The sequence below is a fragment of the Aptenodytes forsteri genome, unplaced genomic scaffold, assembly GCF_000699145.1.
Source record: "Aptenodytes forsteri isolate BGI_AS27 unplaced genomic scaffold, ASM69914v1 Scaffold207, whole genome shotgun sequence".
Taxonomy (NCBI): Eukaryota; Metazoa; Chordata; class Aves; order Sphenisciformes; family Spheniscidae; genus Aptenodytes; species Aptenodytes forsteri.
In genome coordinates, this window is record NW_008794836.1 from 6923457 (window position 1) to 6937405 (window position 13949).

Sequence of the window (13949 nt, forward strand, 5' to 3'; positions counted from 1 at the left end):
TAGCTTCTTCAGAAATACTCTTTTTGGGGATCTCTTCTGAAGGTGATTTTCTTTTAAGCTGTCAGCAATATGTGGAAACTTTTAAACTTAAATGCAAAATGCCTTAAATTATGAAAATTGTGTGACTAATTAGTGAGCAAAAAGTTTCTCTATTGATTTGATACACCGATTATTATGCATGATAAAAATGCTCAGCGGAGTTGCCATTTACTGTGTTAGTCTTAGAACAGAGCAGTCTTTGAAATGTAATGACCACATTAAAAATCAAGTAGTTTTTAAAGGGCTCAAACACATGATTCTGTTTATTATTGAAGGAAGTACTCTAAAAGAAGACATGCAGTTAAAATGTGTATTTCACTGCAAAATATACTGGGAAATGACAATAAAATCTCATATGAAAGACAACAGTGCACAATAACCATATTAGCTTCCAAGTTTTGTACACAAACAAATACTCTATTAACAAACTTCACATCACGCACAAAAGGCAAGAGCTTCACAAAAAATGATTGTAAAAGCATGGCATTGATATGATTTTTTTTTCGCTCCAAGCTTGCATTCTCTGTATAATGCTTGGGAAGAATGAGAACAGGTGTGAAAATAACCATAAAGAAATTGCCAGTGCATAAGCCATTCAGTTGGCTATGTTTTCTAAAAGATAATGAACACAGAGAGCTTGATTCAGATTCACACTACAGTTCTTTCGTACCTCCAGGATAAAGTGTGGGAGATGATAGTCTACTTTAGAGCCTGTTTTGGAGAAGAATGGTATGAAACAGCTTTAATATTAATAAGAATTAACTTGGTACTTTTCAAAGTAGGATGTGAATGTATCCACCTTTTTATTATGATGATATATCGATGAAAATACATTCTGTACAAATATCAGCAAAACACATCTGAAATAGAGACAGTGTGATTAATTCCTATCTTTTTAAAATAAATATGTACAATATTTACATTTTGGACAGTTCCAGAAATGAACATGTCCAGATTATGTACCACTACCTGAAACAATTCTCTATTATTATAGAAAATGCCTTTGCTGTACAAATATTTATAAATACATATATATAAACTTTTTCAGTGAAATGTCTGTGGATTCATTCAAAAGAAAAACATGAGATATTCTTATTATCAGCTAACATTTAACTATCAAGTGTTCACATATTAAACAGTCTAGAGCATGATACATCAGACAGAAGTAGATTTTTGGTGTTGAGAATATTTTGTGATGTGCTTCTGTGCCATCATACTGGCAAATCTGACTGTCTTTTCTGAAAATCTGCAGAAAAGCAGCAGGACTGAATCAGTTTGACTCAGTGATTGTTATAGACTGCACCATGTCAGACAGGATTTCTGGGTCTACTTCTTCTTTACCGTTATCTGAATTCTCTGATGAGATGTAACAGCCAGAATCTCTTGGGCAGTCATTTAACTGTGATTTGTCAAAGCTGTGGTGAGGGCTTAAGCTCTGCGTCTCCTGATCACCCTCACTTTTCTGCTGTTGTTCAACTAGAAAGAACAGAAAAAGAAAGAAAAAAATTGTCAAAATAAGTATCCTGGGAAAGAGTTTGGGATAGCAACATGACTGATCTTGAAGAACTGTAGAAGCAGAGCTGGTAATATACACAGGACTAGATCAATATCTTTTGTCAATCAGAAACAGAAACCTCAGCATCAAAGAACTAAAAATATGATTACATGAGTATAACAACATCTAAGTTGATGTTGAGGTTGGCTTTGATCCTGCAGTACGTTGCTCAGAGATGAATGCCGGAGACTTTGGCCTCATCCTTTAGACTGAGGTCCTTTAGGCTGTTCACAGGTGCAACAGTCACCGTGCATGGTGACCGTGCCCGCAGTAGAGATGGCAGCTTTTCCCCTCCCGCATTCATGTATTCCAGAGCCTGCTCACGCAATTAATCATGTAGCCTACTGCGCCTTGTTTATAACACATTGCATTATAGATGTTGTGTCTTTTGAATGTAACCCCCGCCATTTTACCTACTCTGTGCATGTGTAGTGAGATATAACGCGCTGGTCTTCAGAAGTGCTTAGCATAAAGATGTGGTAATCAGTTTTTCTAAAGCACTGGACTTTTCAGTGGGAGTGGGTGGCTGATGGAAAGTGCCTAAGCTTAGCTTGCTATCCAAAAGGTTATTTTCCAAAACACAAAGGCCTCAGAGAAAGCTAAGATGCCTAACTCCTGCTGTATGGTTTTTGAACACTGTTCCAAAACTATGTAGAAGCAAATTATCTTGCAAATAATTTGTCCTTGTTTAGCTGCTGTATGGCTAATCTGTTCAAACTCAAAAATCTGCAACTCAGCAAGAGTATCGACAGACCTCTCAAAAAAAAGCTCAACAATGGTGCCTTGCAGACAGGATATACCTGTATATGATGAATCTAATATATCTTGTGGTTAAAGTTTGTGTTCGTATTTTCTAGTTGTGAAATACATGATGTTTACTCACAGTAAATTTCTTGAGAAAACAAGCTATAAAATATACAATTTTTACTTTTTTTTACTTACTTTTTTTTTTGGTTTTTATCGTCCTCCTGTAACTGTATTTTTACTTCAAACTGTGGCTTGCTTTCCAAACAAAGCATAAGGAACAAATCTCACAGGAAACAGGTGGTTGTACCCCAGATTTTAGCCCTTCAGAAAAATGGTACCTTCTTGCTTTTGCGAAGAAAGTTCACTTATTTCACTTGACTTGTTACTCCATGGTTAAATATTTAGCTTCCAATCTTTAGTCAGATTTAAGCTGTCTCAATTCAAGTCCAGGCAGAATGGAAGTCCTAATACATGAAGGATTTTATCCTTTGTCAAAATCTAAATCTAGTTTAGCTCCCAGAATTATAAAATTTCTACAAGGAAAATTCATACTGACATTTGTTTCAATTGTTGGAAGTTATAAGATTTCATAAGATGGGAAAGATTTTAAATTTGGATTTTTATTTTTTTTTAAATCTTGTGTTGTATAACAAGGAATAAATTAGAAATGAAAAATTGAAATGTTGCACTCTGAAAATATTGAAGTGGAACAGCAGGAGAGTCAGTACCTTTCTTCATTGTGGGCGATTTCAATGAACTTGTTTCACAAAGCATTTTGGTATATTGAGAAGCATTTTTAGGTCTTGGTGGAAGTCTTGTAGATTCATTTGGACTGATTAATTCTGTTTAATATTTTCTAACTTTCAATTGCCTAATTAAGTTAATAAACTAATCTGATTTTTGAAGGAAAGAATCCAAAGTCTCAACTTAGTCATTTTTGCATTAAGCCTGAGGTTATAGGCATAACCTGATGTATTTAAAAAAAAAAAAAAAAGATTACTCTAAATACTTTCCAAGGAATAGAAGTCCCACCTTGTTCCCAAATAAAATAATGATTAATTGCACTTGCGTGAAAGAGTACACCTTTCAGCAGATTTAATTGATATCTGTAACTGTTTGATCTCCTCACTTTACAGAACACAGTTTGTCATGTCAAATGTTATCTCTCTGTGCAGGGAAAATATTTGATCACGTAGGGTCCAATTGATTTCTGATTTAAGTCAGGAAGGAATTACAAAAGGCATTACACCAGTGAAGGTATTACTGCTGCTATTAGTAGCAACAGAAGTAGTTTACCACAAATAACAGCAGATGCCCCAGTAAAGCCTTGTCTAAACTGGGTCATTAGCTCCTCGCACCCGTCCCACCGGCGCCAAGATGACCCAGGTCTTGGTGGCCGTGGGCTGACAGAGCTCAGATGGTGGCTGGGTGAAGTCCTTCTGCGCGGCTGCAGGCAGGGCTCCCCTGCCCTCCGCTGTAATTCCCTCATCGGCCTAATGCTGCTTGCTGGTACTTTTATTAGCTTCTCTAGCATCATCTGCTGCCCTGGAAAGCGGTGACCTAAAAAGTGTTAATCCTGTTTACATTTTGAAGGTCAAAGAGGAACCTCCATCCACTTTTTGTTTGTTTTACAATGGAAAGAAGACCAAGTAACTAGTGGATTAAAAAGAAAATGCAGTTTCAGTCAGTGTATTAGTGTCCTGTAACTAGTGATAATCTGAGTAGCTCCTATGTGAAAAGCAGATCCTAAATTCTTTTGTAGCAATGTCTTTCCCTTGTGTGTTTCAGGGAAAAAGACACAGACAAGCCTGGAACTGAGACTTTTTTAAAATCTGAATTTAGGTCCGCTAGGAGAATAAGAAATTTCTATTTAGAAAACATACAGAAATGTAAAACTTCTGTCTCTTCCCATAACACTGGAAGAATTTTTTACATGAAAAACTGAAAACCAAAAATGTTCAGGTGTTTGAGACAGTAATAATATTCTATTTTCTGTTTTTCATTCTGAGCAGAAAAAGTTGAAGAACACCCCACCCCCCGTATTTAAGAAGAAAAGACTAAAAGCAAACTTTGGCTTTTTTTTTTTTCTCTCTTTAAAGCAACCTTAAATATTATGCAGTAACTACTAAACCACTTGAATAGGATACTGAGTATTATAAATACATGTAGCATACAGCTTTAGATGTTGCTTCACGAGAAAAGAAACTACGCTTTTTTTTTTTGCTTTTTTTTTTTTAGCTTTTGGGTCTTGCGTTCAGTTCTACTTAATTCCTTCCTCTAACACGTACATGTTCAAGTTCCATATTAATAAAGGTAAGTTTGCTGTCTTAATCTTTTGGACATCAGAAGAAAGATACAATGCACAGGAAACAGGAATTGATAAAATTAAACTGCCGTTAGATGTTGCAGAATCATCAGAAATAGCTATCTTATCAAGCAATGGAAGTCCTATCATTTTTCTACAGTAAAGCAGTTTCATATAAGATAAATAGCTTTCAGTCACTGTTGTCTATGATATAGCCAGAAGAGTCCAAGATATGCATCATTTTGACACATATATTCTAATACTACTTTAGACGGTAGGATTATATTCAGACTTCTGAAAAAAAAGTGAGGCCTTTAACCTTGGTAATAGATGTGTGATGCATACTTATCTTCCTCGCTATTTAGATCTTTGAAATGAATATTTGTTATTCAATGACATAGATGTGCACGACACATGCAGGGATAGATCTCTTTTTTTCTTTCACCAGCTTCTTCCCCTTTTTTAATGAGTTTAAAGTCCTGATGAGGAAAGCACTTTAAGCTTAGGTTTAAGGCAATTCAGCTCAAGAATGTACAGAGGTCACACTGACTCCTGTGCGGTTATGTCGGTTTAAACCAGATGAGTGGCAGGAGGCTTGGATTTTGTCTTGGGAAAAAAAGAAGGTCACCCAGCAGCAAGCCGTACTTCATGAGCGTGCCCTCTGAGAGTTTGCCTTCATGAGTTTTGCCCAGAAGAAGAACTGGGCTAGGAGCACAATGCTTTAGGCTGTCACTTGCGTGCCTTCCTGGAAGGTGCAGCGGTGACGTACTGAGCAGCACCATACAATAACTAAATAGAACTAAGTGTGTCTTCAAGGCTGATGTTAGACCTCCTAGGTACGTATGAAGGCCATGTATCAACCTGTAGTGCCTGTATCAGTTAGACCACCTAAGTGTTAAAATGAAATGAAAACTCACAAAGCATCAAACTCGGAAAGGATCATTTTGAAGCAGTAAATGGTCATACTTCTTGAAAAAGAAGCAGAGAAACCTGAAGAGGTTCTGTACACACATGCAATACTTTGGGGACTCAAAGGAGTAAACCTTTTGTGGATATTTACAGACATGCAACTTAAAAAATTGCACTCACTGAAGTCAGTGGCATAGCTTTTCTGGGAGGGATACTGAACTGATGTGAGAGGAGAGTCTATGGTGAAAACAGAAATGAGAAGGTTCTTTTTTCTCTAAAATCTGGAAGCAAACAGATGTGCCTGAAAAAAGGTGAAAAATACTAATACTCATGCAAGGATGAGCTTCCTTGGGAAATCTGAAAATACTACGTCCAGGTCAATGAGTTGTACCACAGTACAGAAGGGGAGATTGTCTTTGAGCACTGTTTGACCTTGAAAATGGGTCGACGGTTGGACTTGATGATCTTAGAGGTCTTTTCCAACCTCAATGATTCTATGATTCTATGATTCTATGAGTTGTACCACAGTACAGAAGGGGAGATTGTCTTTGAGCACTGTTTGACCTTGACATGATATTGTGTAATCCCACGTACTTAAAGGGACTGCCCAGTGTAAAATAGTACTCTTGATGCTAGGTCCTCACGTGAGGAATGCAACTGAGAGCTGAAAGTTGTGTCCTCAGCTGCCTACTATCTTGCTGTGCAAGTACAATAAATAAGGAACAAGCCTTATCTGGTACTGGCAGTGGGATTTAGAGTATGATCTGGCACTTAGAAAGTAAGATAAGGAAGTGGATTTGGGGAGATAAGCATAAAATATTACCCTCAAATTGCACATATGCACCTTTTTTCTTCTGTAAAATGAACTGTATGCACATATCCAATGAAGTCTAATTCTTCTTTAACTCAGAATAACTTTGGACTAATGTAACCCACTGGACTTGAGGAATGAACCTCTTGACTTACATCATCTAAGTGAGGAGAGAATCAAGGCTATTTTGCACACACAAAAACGTGTGTCCTGGGAAGCGGTCAAGAAAAAAGTTCCAAACTTCTTGTATTACTTTATTCATTAACCATCCAGCAACTGCTTCACTTTAAAAATAGCATCCTACAAAAGCACAGACATCCATCTCCTGTCTAGAAGCCATCTGGGAGAAGAATGAAAAGCTATTAAGAAATACTTTATGAAAAAGAGCTTTTTTTTTCATCCCTAACCATGAATTCATGGAAACCAATCATTTTGTCCCAAATATATAGGTCTGATCAACATACAGAAAATCTAAAAAGAGATCTGGGAAGGGGGGGAAGGTCATGAGGAGCTTACAAGACCTTGCAGTTCTAGGATGGCCTTGCTACGTGAAGTACTTGAAGATGGTGAATTTGGGCCTGGACTCCCAGGAAAGGTAGAAAGAAGATAGTGCAGTACCAGGAAGAAAAATCTGCTTAAAAAACACTATGTGGTAGCATGTGCCAAATAAAACTTACTTTTTAATTCCTGGTATAAGATGGGTAAAGTTTTTCCTTTCAGATTCATTCAGGTCTAAGTCAAATGTAAGATGAAAAAATTCTCACTGCCAGAAATCCCACATTTTGGACAGCTTTAAGAAGCATATAATGTGGAAACTATTGCTGCAGGTCTTTTGGTTAGAAAACTCAATAACTGTTCATTCTGCAACATGAACTATATAATCACAAGTATGCGGCATGAAGAAATCACTTAGTATAACATACAATAAATGTCAAGAAAAAGCCAAGGAAAGAAAAAGAAATTAAAAGCCCTGTAAAAAAATCTGGACATTTCACAATATCAGATATCACATTAAAGAAATATTAAATCTTGTTTTACTACATTTATAGTAGAATCTAGTAAAATGAGGCTATGTTCCAGCACGCTTGGCTGTTCTGAATAATAGCAGAGTCACAACAACTCAGAAACCGTTGCACTTCAACTCTGGACCATACCTGAGACTCCATCCATTAATCAAACACGTGCTTCATGGAAGCATGAATGTAATGCAAAGACACGGAAGTATTCCAAGCTCTGTGAGAAAGATGGGCTTAAAACAGTAAATATGGTCTATGGCCTTAGTATATTTTTTCACAAAGCTTATAAAAAGAGTGAACTTTTACCTGGAAAGGTGCTGAACTTATATCTAGAATACTCTTGGCCAGTAAACAGATTACCTTGTAGCTGTGGGTAATTATGCTGCTCACTTCTAAGCAATGCAGAAAATCAATTTCAATTAAAAAATCATTTATGCTGGACTGAGTCATGCCCATTTAGGAAAAAAAAAATATTGACCTGGGAAAGTTCAGTTCAGATGCAGAATTCACTTTCGCAGTAGCACCCAGCTCTTTCAACCCAATTTTCCAATCGGATTGACAGAAGGACAAAGAGGTCAAATGATTTGGACGAAGTCAGACTCATGCTGAGCTTATCCCCAAGATCATCTTGACTCCCCATCTTTCGTTATAACAACTTAACAGATAGCTTCTATCAATTTTAGTCTGTAGTATATTCCTTTTTAGAGCAGGTTGTTAAGTTCTGTTCTGTCCCTACCAGTCATGTGACAAACGCTATGAACCTTTGGCAACCAGACAAGGCAAGGATTTGATTCAGTCCTGATTCAAGACAGTATCCCAAACCAGGAAAATATTTATGCGTGGCTTACCTTAAAATATAGATGAGTCTTTTATGAAACTCAACTAGACTTAAATGAATGCTTATAGCTGGCATGATATATAAAGATGTCTTGGTTCTGGTCCCTGTGAGTATTCATAAATTCTGGGAATATTATTTTATTGAATTTGAATACTAGAAAGATTGGCTATGCCTATCTAAAGTGGATGTGAAGCAAATATTAATTTCATCCCTTGATCTAAGACTACAGTGTCATCACTGATTTTGAAGCATGGGCCACTTTATAAGATTTAATGTTATTATTTCCAGAACCGTTACAAGAATTTAAACTATTAGACTACTACACAGATAACATCAGGGACACTGTTTTGCCTGGAGAAGTGACTTAATGCCATGCTGCCAATTAGGAAGAACCCTATTTGGATAATTAAGGTAAATTTATTAATTTTCAGTGTATGGGACATGTAGGGACCTTGTTAGGTTTGGTCCTTGCACAGGTATATGTAGAATATTAAGAGACCTTCAGAAAAAGAAAAACTTGGTGTCATCTTCTAAAAAGGTTAGGCGTCTAAGGCTGCTTGCTATGCTTTTTGTTACACAAGGAATATAAATAGTAAACCATATCCTCACTACTCCAGAATAGTTTGACGCTCGTGTGGTCTGTGAAAAACCATTAGGTTTTGGGTTTGTTTTTCACACAGGTGCAAAACTGCAAAATTACAATCTAGCATTTTTCTTTTTTTTTTTTTTGTGTGTTAAATGTTGATATAGAAGAAGATATAGAAGAACATACACAAGTGCAAACATACACAGGTGCAGAAAGGGCAGCAAGACTACTTACCAAGAAGTACACACAAGTATATGTATACTCAGTTTAAGCGCAGACTAGGAAAATGAATGTATTTTCAGATGATTTCCAGCTAGATCCCTGCCATACAATTCTTGGAAAATGTAACCTTTTTTTCCTGGATTCACTCTTTCAACCACTACTTCTACATAGACAGCACTTCAAGAGTCCTTTTCTAGCCTGTCATCTCACAAAGCTATAGACCAGAAAGAACTACTGAACCTGGTGGGCAAGGAAAACCCTTTTAATGCCTCTCCAATGTGTTTGCAAGAACCTTACCTTTCCCTGGAAGCCAGCTAAGAACAGGAAAGACTGCATGTACAAATGGGGTCCCGAAAAAGCCCAAACGTACAGTAAAAGACAAGGTCAGCAAAGACACGAAGAGGGAGATTAAAGAACATCTGCATGGAAAGCTGAATGGATGAGGTAGCCAAAGACACGCTTAGAAACCCAGAGAGATTTATGTCCTGAAGCACGTAGGGTATATATGTGCATGCAGGTATGTGCATACGTATGTACATGTGCTGGAGTGAGAACTGGAAAGCTACCTACCTACTGAGGAGATAAAAAGTGGACACCTGACAAGAATTGATATTAAAATATCCCAGGAAGACATTGCTTTTCCAGGTCTCCTTTTCTTTCAGATGCTTCTCAATTGCAAGCGCACATTTGATGAAATGACTGCTTAGCATAGGGGTGAGTATGCACGAATATTAATGAAGAGGAAAACATCTCCTGTTTTGCCTGAGTGTCTAATTAAGTAGGTGCTTAGCTGTAGTTTCTAGGAATTTGACATAAATTATTTAAAATTAGAAGTCAGGCTGGAAATATCATTAAAATATCATGAGAACAGTATTTTCTGTTCTGTATCCTAGCTTTTCCACTCCCAGTGAAAGGAACAAGTGAAGAAAACATAATGGTGATCAATACACATACATATACACACACCGTATGATCAGCTTTCGGAAGCTTACCGGAAACTCGAGTCAGATTCATTTTGAGAAAAGAATGCAAACCAGCTATTAGTATATGTTTATTTTTTTTACAAAACCTTCCTACAAAAGAAACTGATTTGGGTAAGGATTTAAGTGTGGGATGAAGTGAGGGAAGGAAAAATTGTATTCTTCTGCAGAATGATGTTTAAAAAAAATTAAAGAATACTGTAACTATTTGAAATAAGCTCTATTTTGGTTAAGCTACTACTACAGAGTTTGGGAGGTTTTATTTTCTGCTCTTGCACAGACCTTGTGACTTTTGGGAAGTCACTTTACCTCTCTGGGGGTTGGGTCCCCAACCATAAATAGGGTTGTTCTTAAGCAATAGTTGCTACCAATCTCTAGTGTAGGACCTATAAATAAGAAATTTTAAATCATTCATTTGTTACTAGTATAGTGATCATATACATATCTAGAAGAGTTGTGCAGTTTGCTATCTGAACAAATAAGAAAACCATCTGACTCCATGTTTCATATTTAAAAGAAAAATCATTTAACAGATCAGTGTGAGAATCACTATTTTTTTAAATGTGTTTCTTCAGTTAGAACTTGCACATGACTTAACAAAGCTTAAACACTTACTGTCATAGTCCTGTAGATTTTCAATTGCTGATAACAATCTTGCCCTGTCTTCTGGGTTTGAAATATTTAATTCGATCAGATGGCTCTCATGTAGATCCTTTAAGTCCTCTAGAGTTTCATAGCCATTTAGCAAGAGGGTTGAGGCATATTCCTACAAAAAGAAAGAAGCAAATCCTCTCATGTAAACAATCACTATGTTTAGCAGAGGAATAGGCACAATTTCTCTTTTACTTTTTTGTCAGGTTGAAATGGGCTCCATTCTCCAGTCTGATTGACCTGCCTTTGGCATAAAACCAGATTTGGAGAGCAAGAGACGTCAGAGGCGGAGACGCCTGGGGGTCCTCCTGGCCATCCCAGCATCTGTGCCCAAGTTGTCTAACAGAGTCCGGCAGCAAATTGGACCAGGACAGAGCTCTGCCAGAAATTATTTAATCTGCTGAGCGTCTGGACTTTTGTGGTTCACCCTGTGAGTGCCTCCCATGCTGGGTCCAGGAGGGCCTCTGAGGTAGGGTGTGCTCTGCCTTTGCACAGAAGGAGCCCTTCGCTATAAGTGAGGGTGAGAAGCCGAAGGAGCCCTTGGTCGTGCTGTGTCACAGGTGGTCCCCCTTGAGCTGTATGTCGATGCAGTATGAAACTGCGCATACTCCAGGGAAAGGAGTGTTTGCATCAGCACCAAAGCAATAACCGTTATTAAAAATGTTACCTGTAAATCATGACCTAATTACGCTTTGACACTCAGTCAAGAACTAGGGTTGCAGAGAGGGAGAGAGGCGCAACATGAGCATAGTGCAAAAAGACTATTGCTCCCTAAAGATCACGAGAAATTAGAAACCCAAATTCTAAATGTTGGCGCTGGAGTCAGACTGCAGTCCTGTCCCTGAGGTGCCCACAGTCACACACCTCCTACGCTTAGGCACACAGTTGCAGTCAGGTTACGGTGACTTGACAAGTCACCACCGTGCCTCTTTGAATGGAGTCTCTTAGCCTAACCAAATGATGTGGTAAAATGCAGTTCTATAAGCCACTCATATCAGATAAGACAGACGCGAAGCTGCTTTGCTTTGCTGACATCAAAACTGCTGAAACCTGCCTTTCTACTCCTCCTATGCTTAGGCACACAATTGCAGTCAGGTTACGGTGACTTGACAAGTCACCACCGTGCCTCTTTGAATGGAGTCTCTTAGCCTAACCAAATGATGTGGTAAAATGCAGTTCTATAAGCCACTCATATCAGATAAGACAGACGCGAAGCTGCTTTGCTTTGCTGACATCAAAACTGCTGAAACCTGCCTTTCTACTTCTGCCTGTAAATGACATCCAAACCTGAGCGCACAGAAATGAAACGTTTCAAATACAGCTGGGAAACGCATTGGCTGACCTGCAGGTGGACACACTCCAGGAGCTCTTGCAACGTTTTAGGCTTGGTCCTTTTGCTTCCTCTGTGCGGCTTTATCTTTCTGGGTGTGGCTTCCTCTTCCAGGATAATATCCACGTAAATGAACTTGAAGTTTCCTACTTTGTTGTTCAGCATGCCTGTCCATATGCCCATGGGGGTTTTACAGATGATATCTATAATGTCTCCCTTCTAGAACAATTAAAAAAGCACACCACTGCTTACACATCTGGTTTGTTATATGTAGCTTTTCCGCTACAGACCAAAACCAGCACAGACAGCACAGAATCTTAACTAATCAGTGCAAAGTAACTTTTTAAAATTACCTAGATTTAGCTCCTTCGCTTTTATAAAATCCCAGCAAAATAATTACAGAAAATTGAGTTAGTCTTTGTCTCCAAACCTTTGCGAAGGAGAGATGAGCATAAGCAGCCCCTCTCACCATTTTTGTGCTCCATTTGATCCCTGAAAAGGGGTAGGGTTGCATCAGCAATCAACTTTTGCCATGGATAGTGGGCGTAGATTTGGCAAAAAGCAAGGGAACACTGTGAGGTTATTTTCCAAATATGTGCCAAATCATTTACACAATAATCTTATTATCCAGCATCTGAAGGCTCTTCAAAAACTGATAGCTGAGCTATGTGAAAGGTGGACTCTTACCCATTTTACAGTAAAAAACATTGGCTACATTTCTCAAAGGCAATAAAGAACATTTAACTCCCTTAATATCTTCCTGTCTGTCCTTCCCAAAGGACTGACAAATTTTCCCACTATTATTAACACAATTGACTGAGAAAATAGTGGAAGGCACCTTAGCAGACAGATCTAAAGGCTTCAGCTCTCCACACTTGTGCATTCACTCACAAATGTGAGTGCAAAAAAGAGTGACAATACAGCTACTTCAAGAAGGCTTTTTGGTAAAGGTGTTCACAGCCACGCTGTGGGAACCAAGGTCTCAGCTCAGCAAAACAGTCACTCTGAATAATTCTTATAGAAAAAAGGCTCCCTTGTAAGTCATACCCCCTACACAACTTGCTCCCATGACCGCAGAATTGAGTCCTCTCTTCTGGGCAGGTACCACAGAACTTTAAAAAATGTTGAAAGTCTTTAAAGAGTTACCCAACAAATCCCCATGTACACACTTCATTTGGCATTCTGTTACAAAGTTAAAAATCAGTTTGTTAAAATATGTTGAACAACTCCAAGACTTTTGAATCTTTCCTGGTCTGGTCAAGAAACTGCAAGTAAAGTGGTCACCCTAGTTTTGGTACAAACCCAAGTACGAAATTGACTGTGTTCCAGTGACCCGGTTTTGTTAGAATATAGAGCTCAGAGCTATGAGCACATTTGAAATGGAAACTAAACAAACATTTGTTTAAAGCTCTATAAGCACACCTTTTATTCTACACACTCATGGAGGCTCAGGAACTTCAGACGTGGATGCAGATCAGGATTAGGCAGTAGCTCTAAGCCAAGTTGCAGATGCACTTTGAATTCAGATTCAGGGTATTGAAATTTTGTGAGATAAATTTAGGGGATTTCAACCCTAAGTATTAGTTTATAATTCTAAAATACACCACCCCAGTGACTAAAAAAAGGAGCCTATGTGAGCCTGCAGACATTTGCCATTTCAAGACCAATTAAATTGTTTTGAAAGAAATGCCCTAGGTGTGGGTGGAAGTGGAGGGCAAGTGGTGAAGACTGCAAGTACTGGCAGAGCAATGGCTGTAATGTAGGCCAGGGAGGAGGAGAGGGAGACTGCAGTGAGATACAGGTGGGGATTTTGACAAAAAGGAAATTTTGACAAAAAGGAAATTTTAGCCAAGGAAAATCTCCATCCTTTATTGGATGCAGGGGGGAACATTGTCACTGAGGATGAGGAAAAGGCTGAGGTACTCAATGCCTTCTTTCAGTCTTTAACAGGCAGACAGAC

The 13949-nt window shown here is 38.2% G+C and overlaps 1 protein-coding gene across 1 annotated transcript in view; it reads right to left on the reverse strand.

The window, feature by feature from the left end:
- Window positions 1–284: 284 nt before the first annotated feature.
- Window positions 285–13949, reverse strand: part of SAMSN1 (SAM domain, SH3 domain and nuclear localization signals 1) — a 40179-nt gene continuing 26514 nt past the window's right edge. The window contains exons 6-8 of the mRNA XM_009274498.2: window positions 12002–12208; window positions 10624–10774; window positions 285–1515 (exon numbers count right to left, since the gene is read on the reverse strand). Of these exons, the coding sequence (XP_009272773.1) occupies window positions 1310–1515; window positions 10624–10774; window positions 12002–12208 (564 nt within the window). The 3' untranslated portion in view covers window positions 285–1309. The remainder of the gene's footprint in view (window positions 1516–10623; window positions 10775–12001; window positions 12209–13949) is intronic.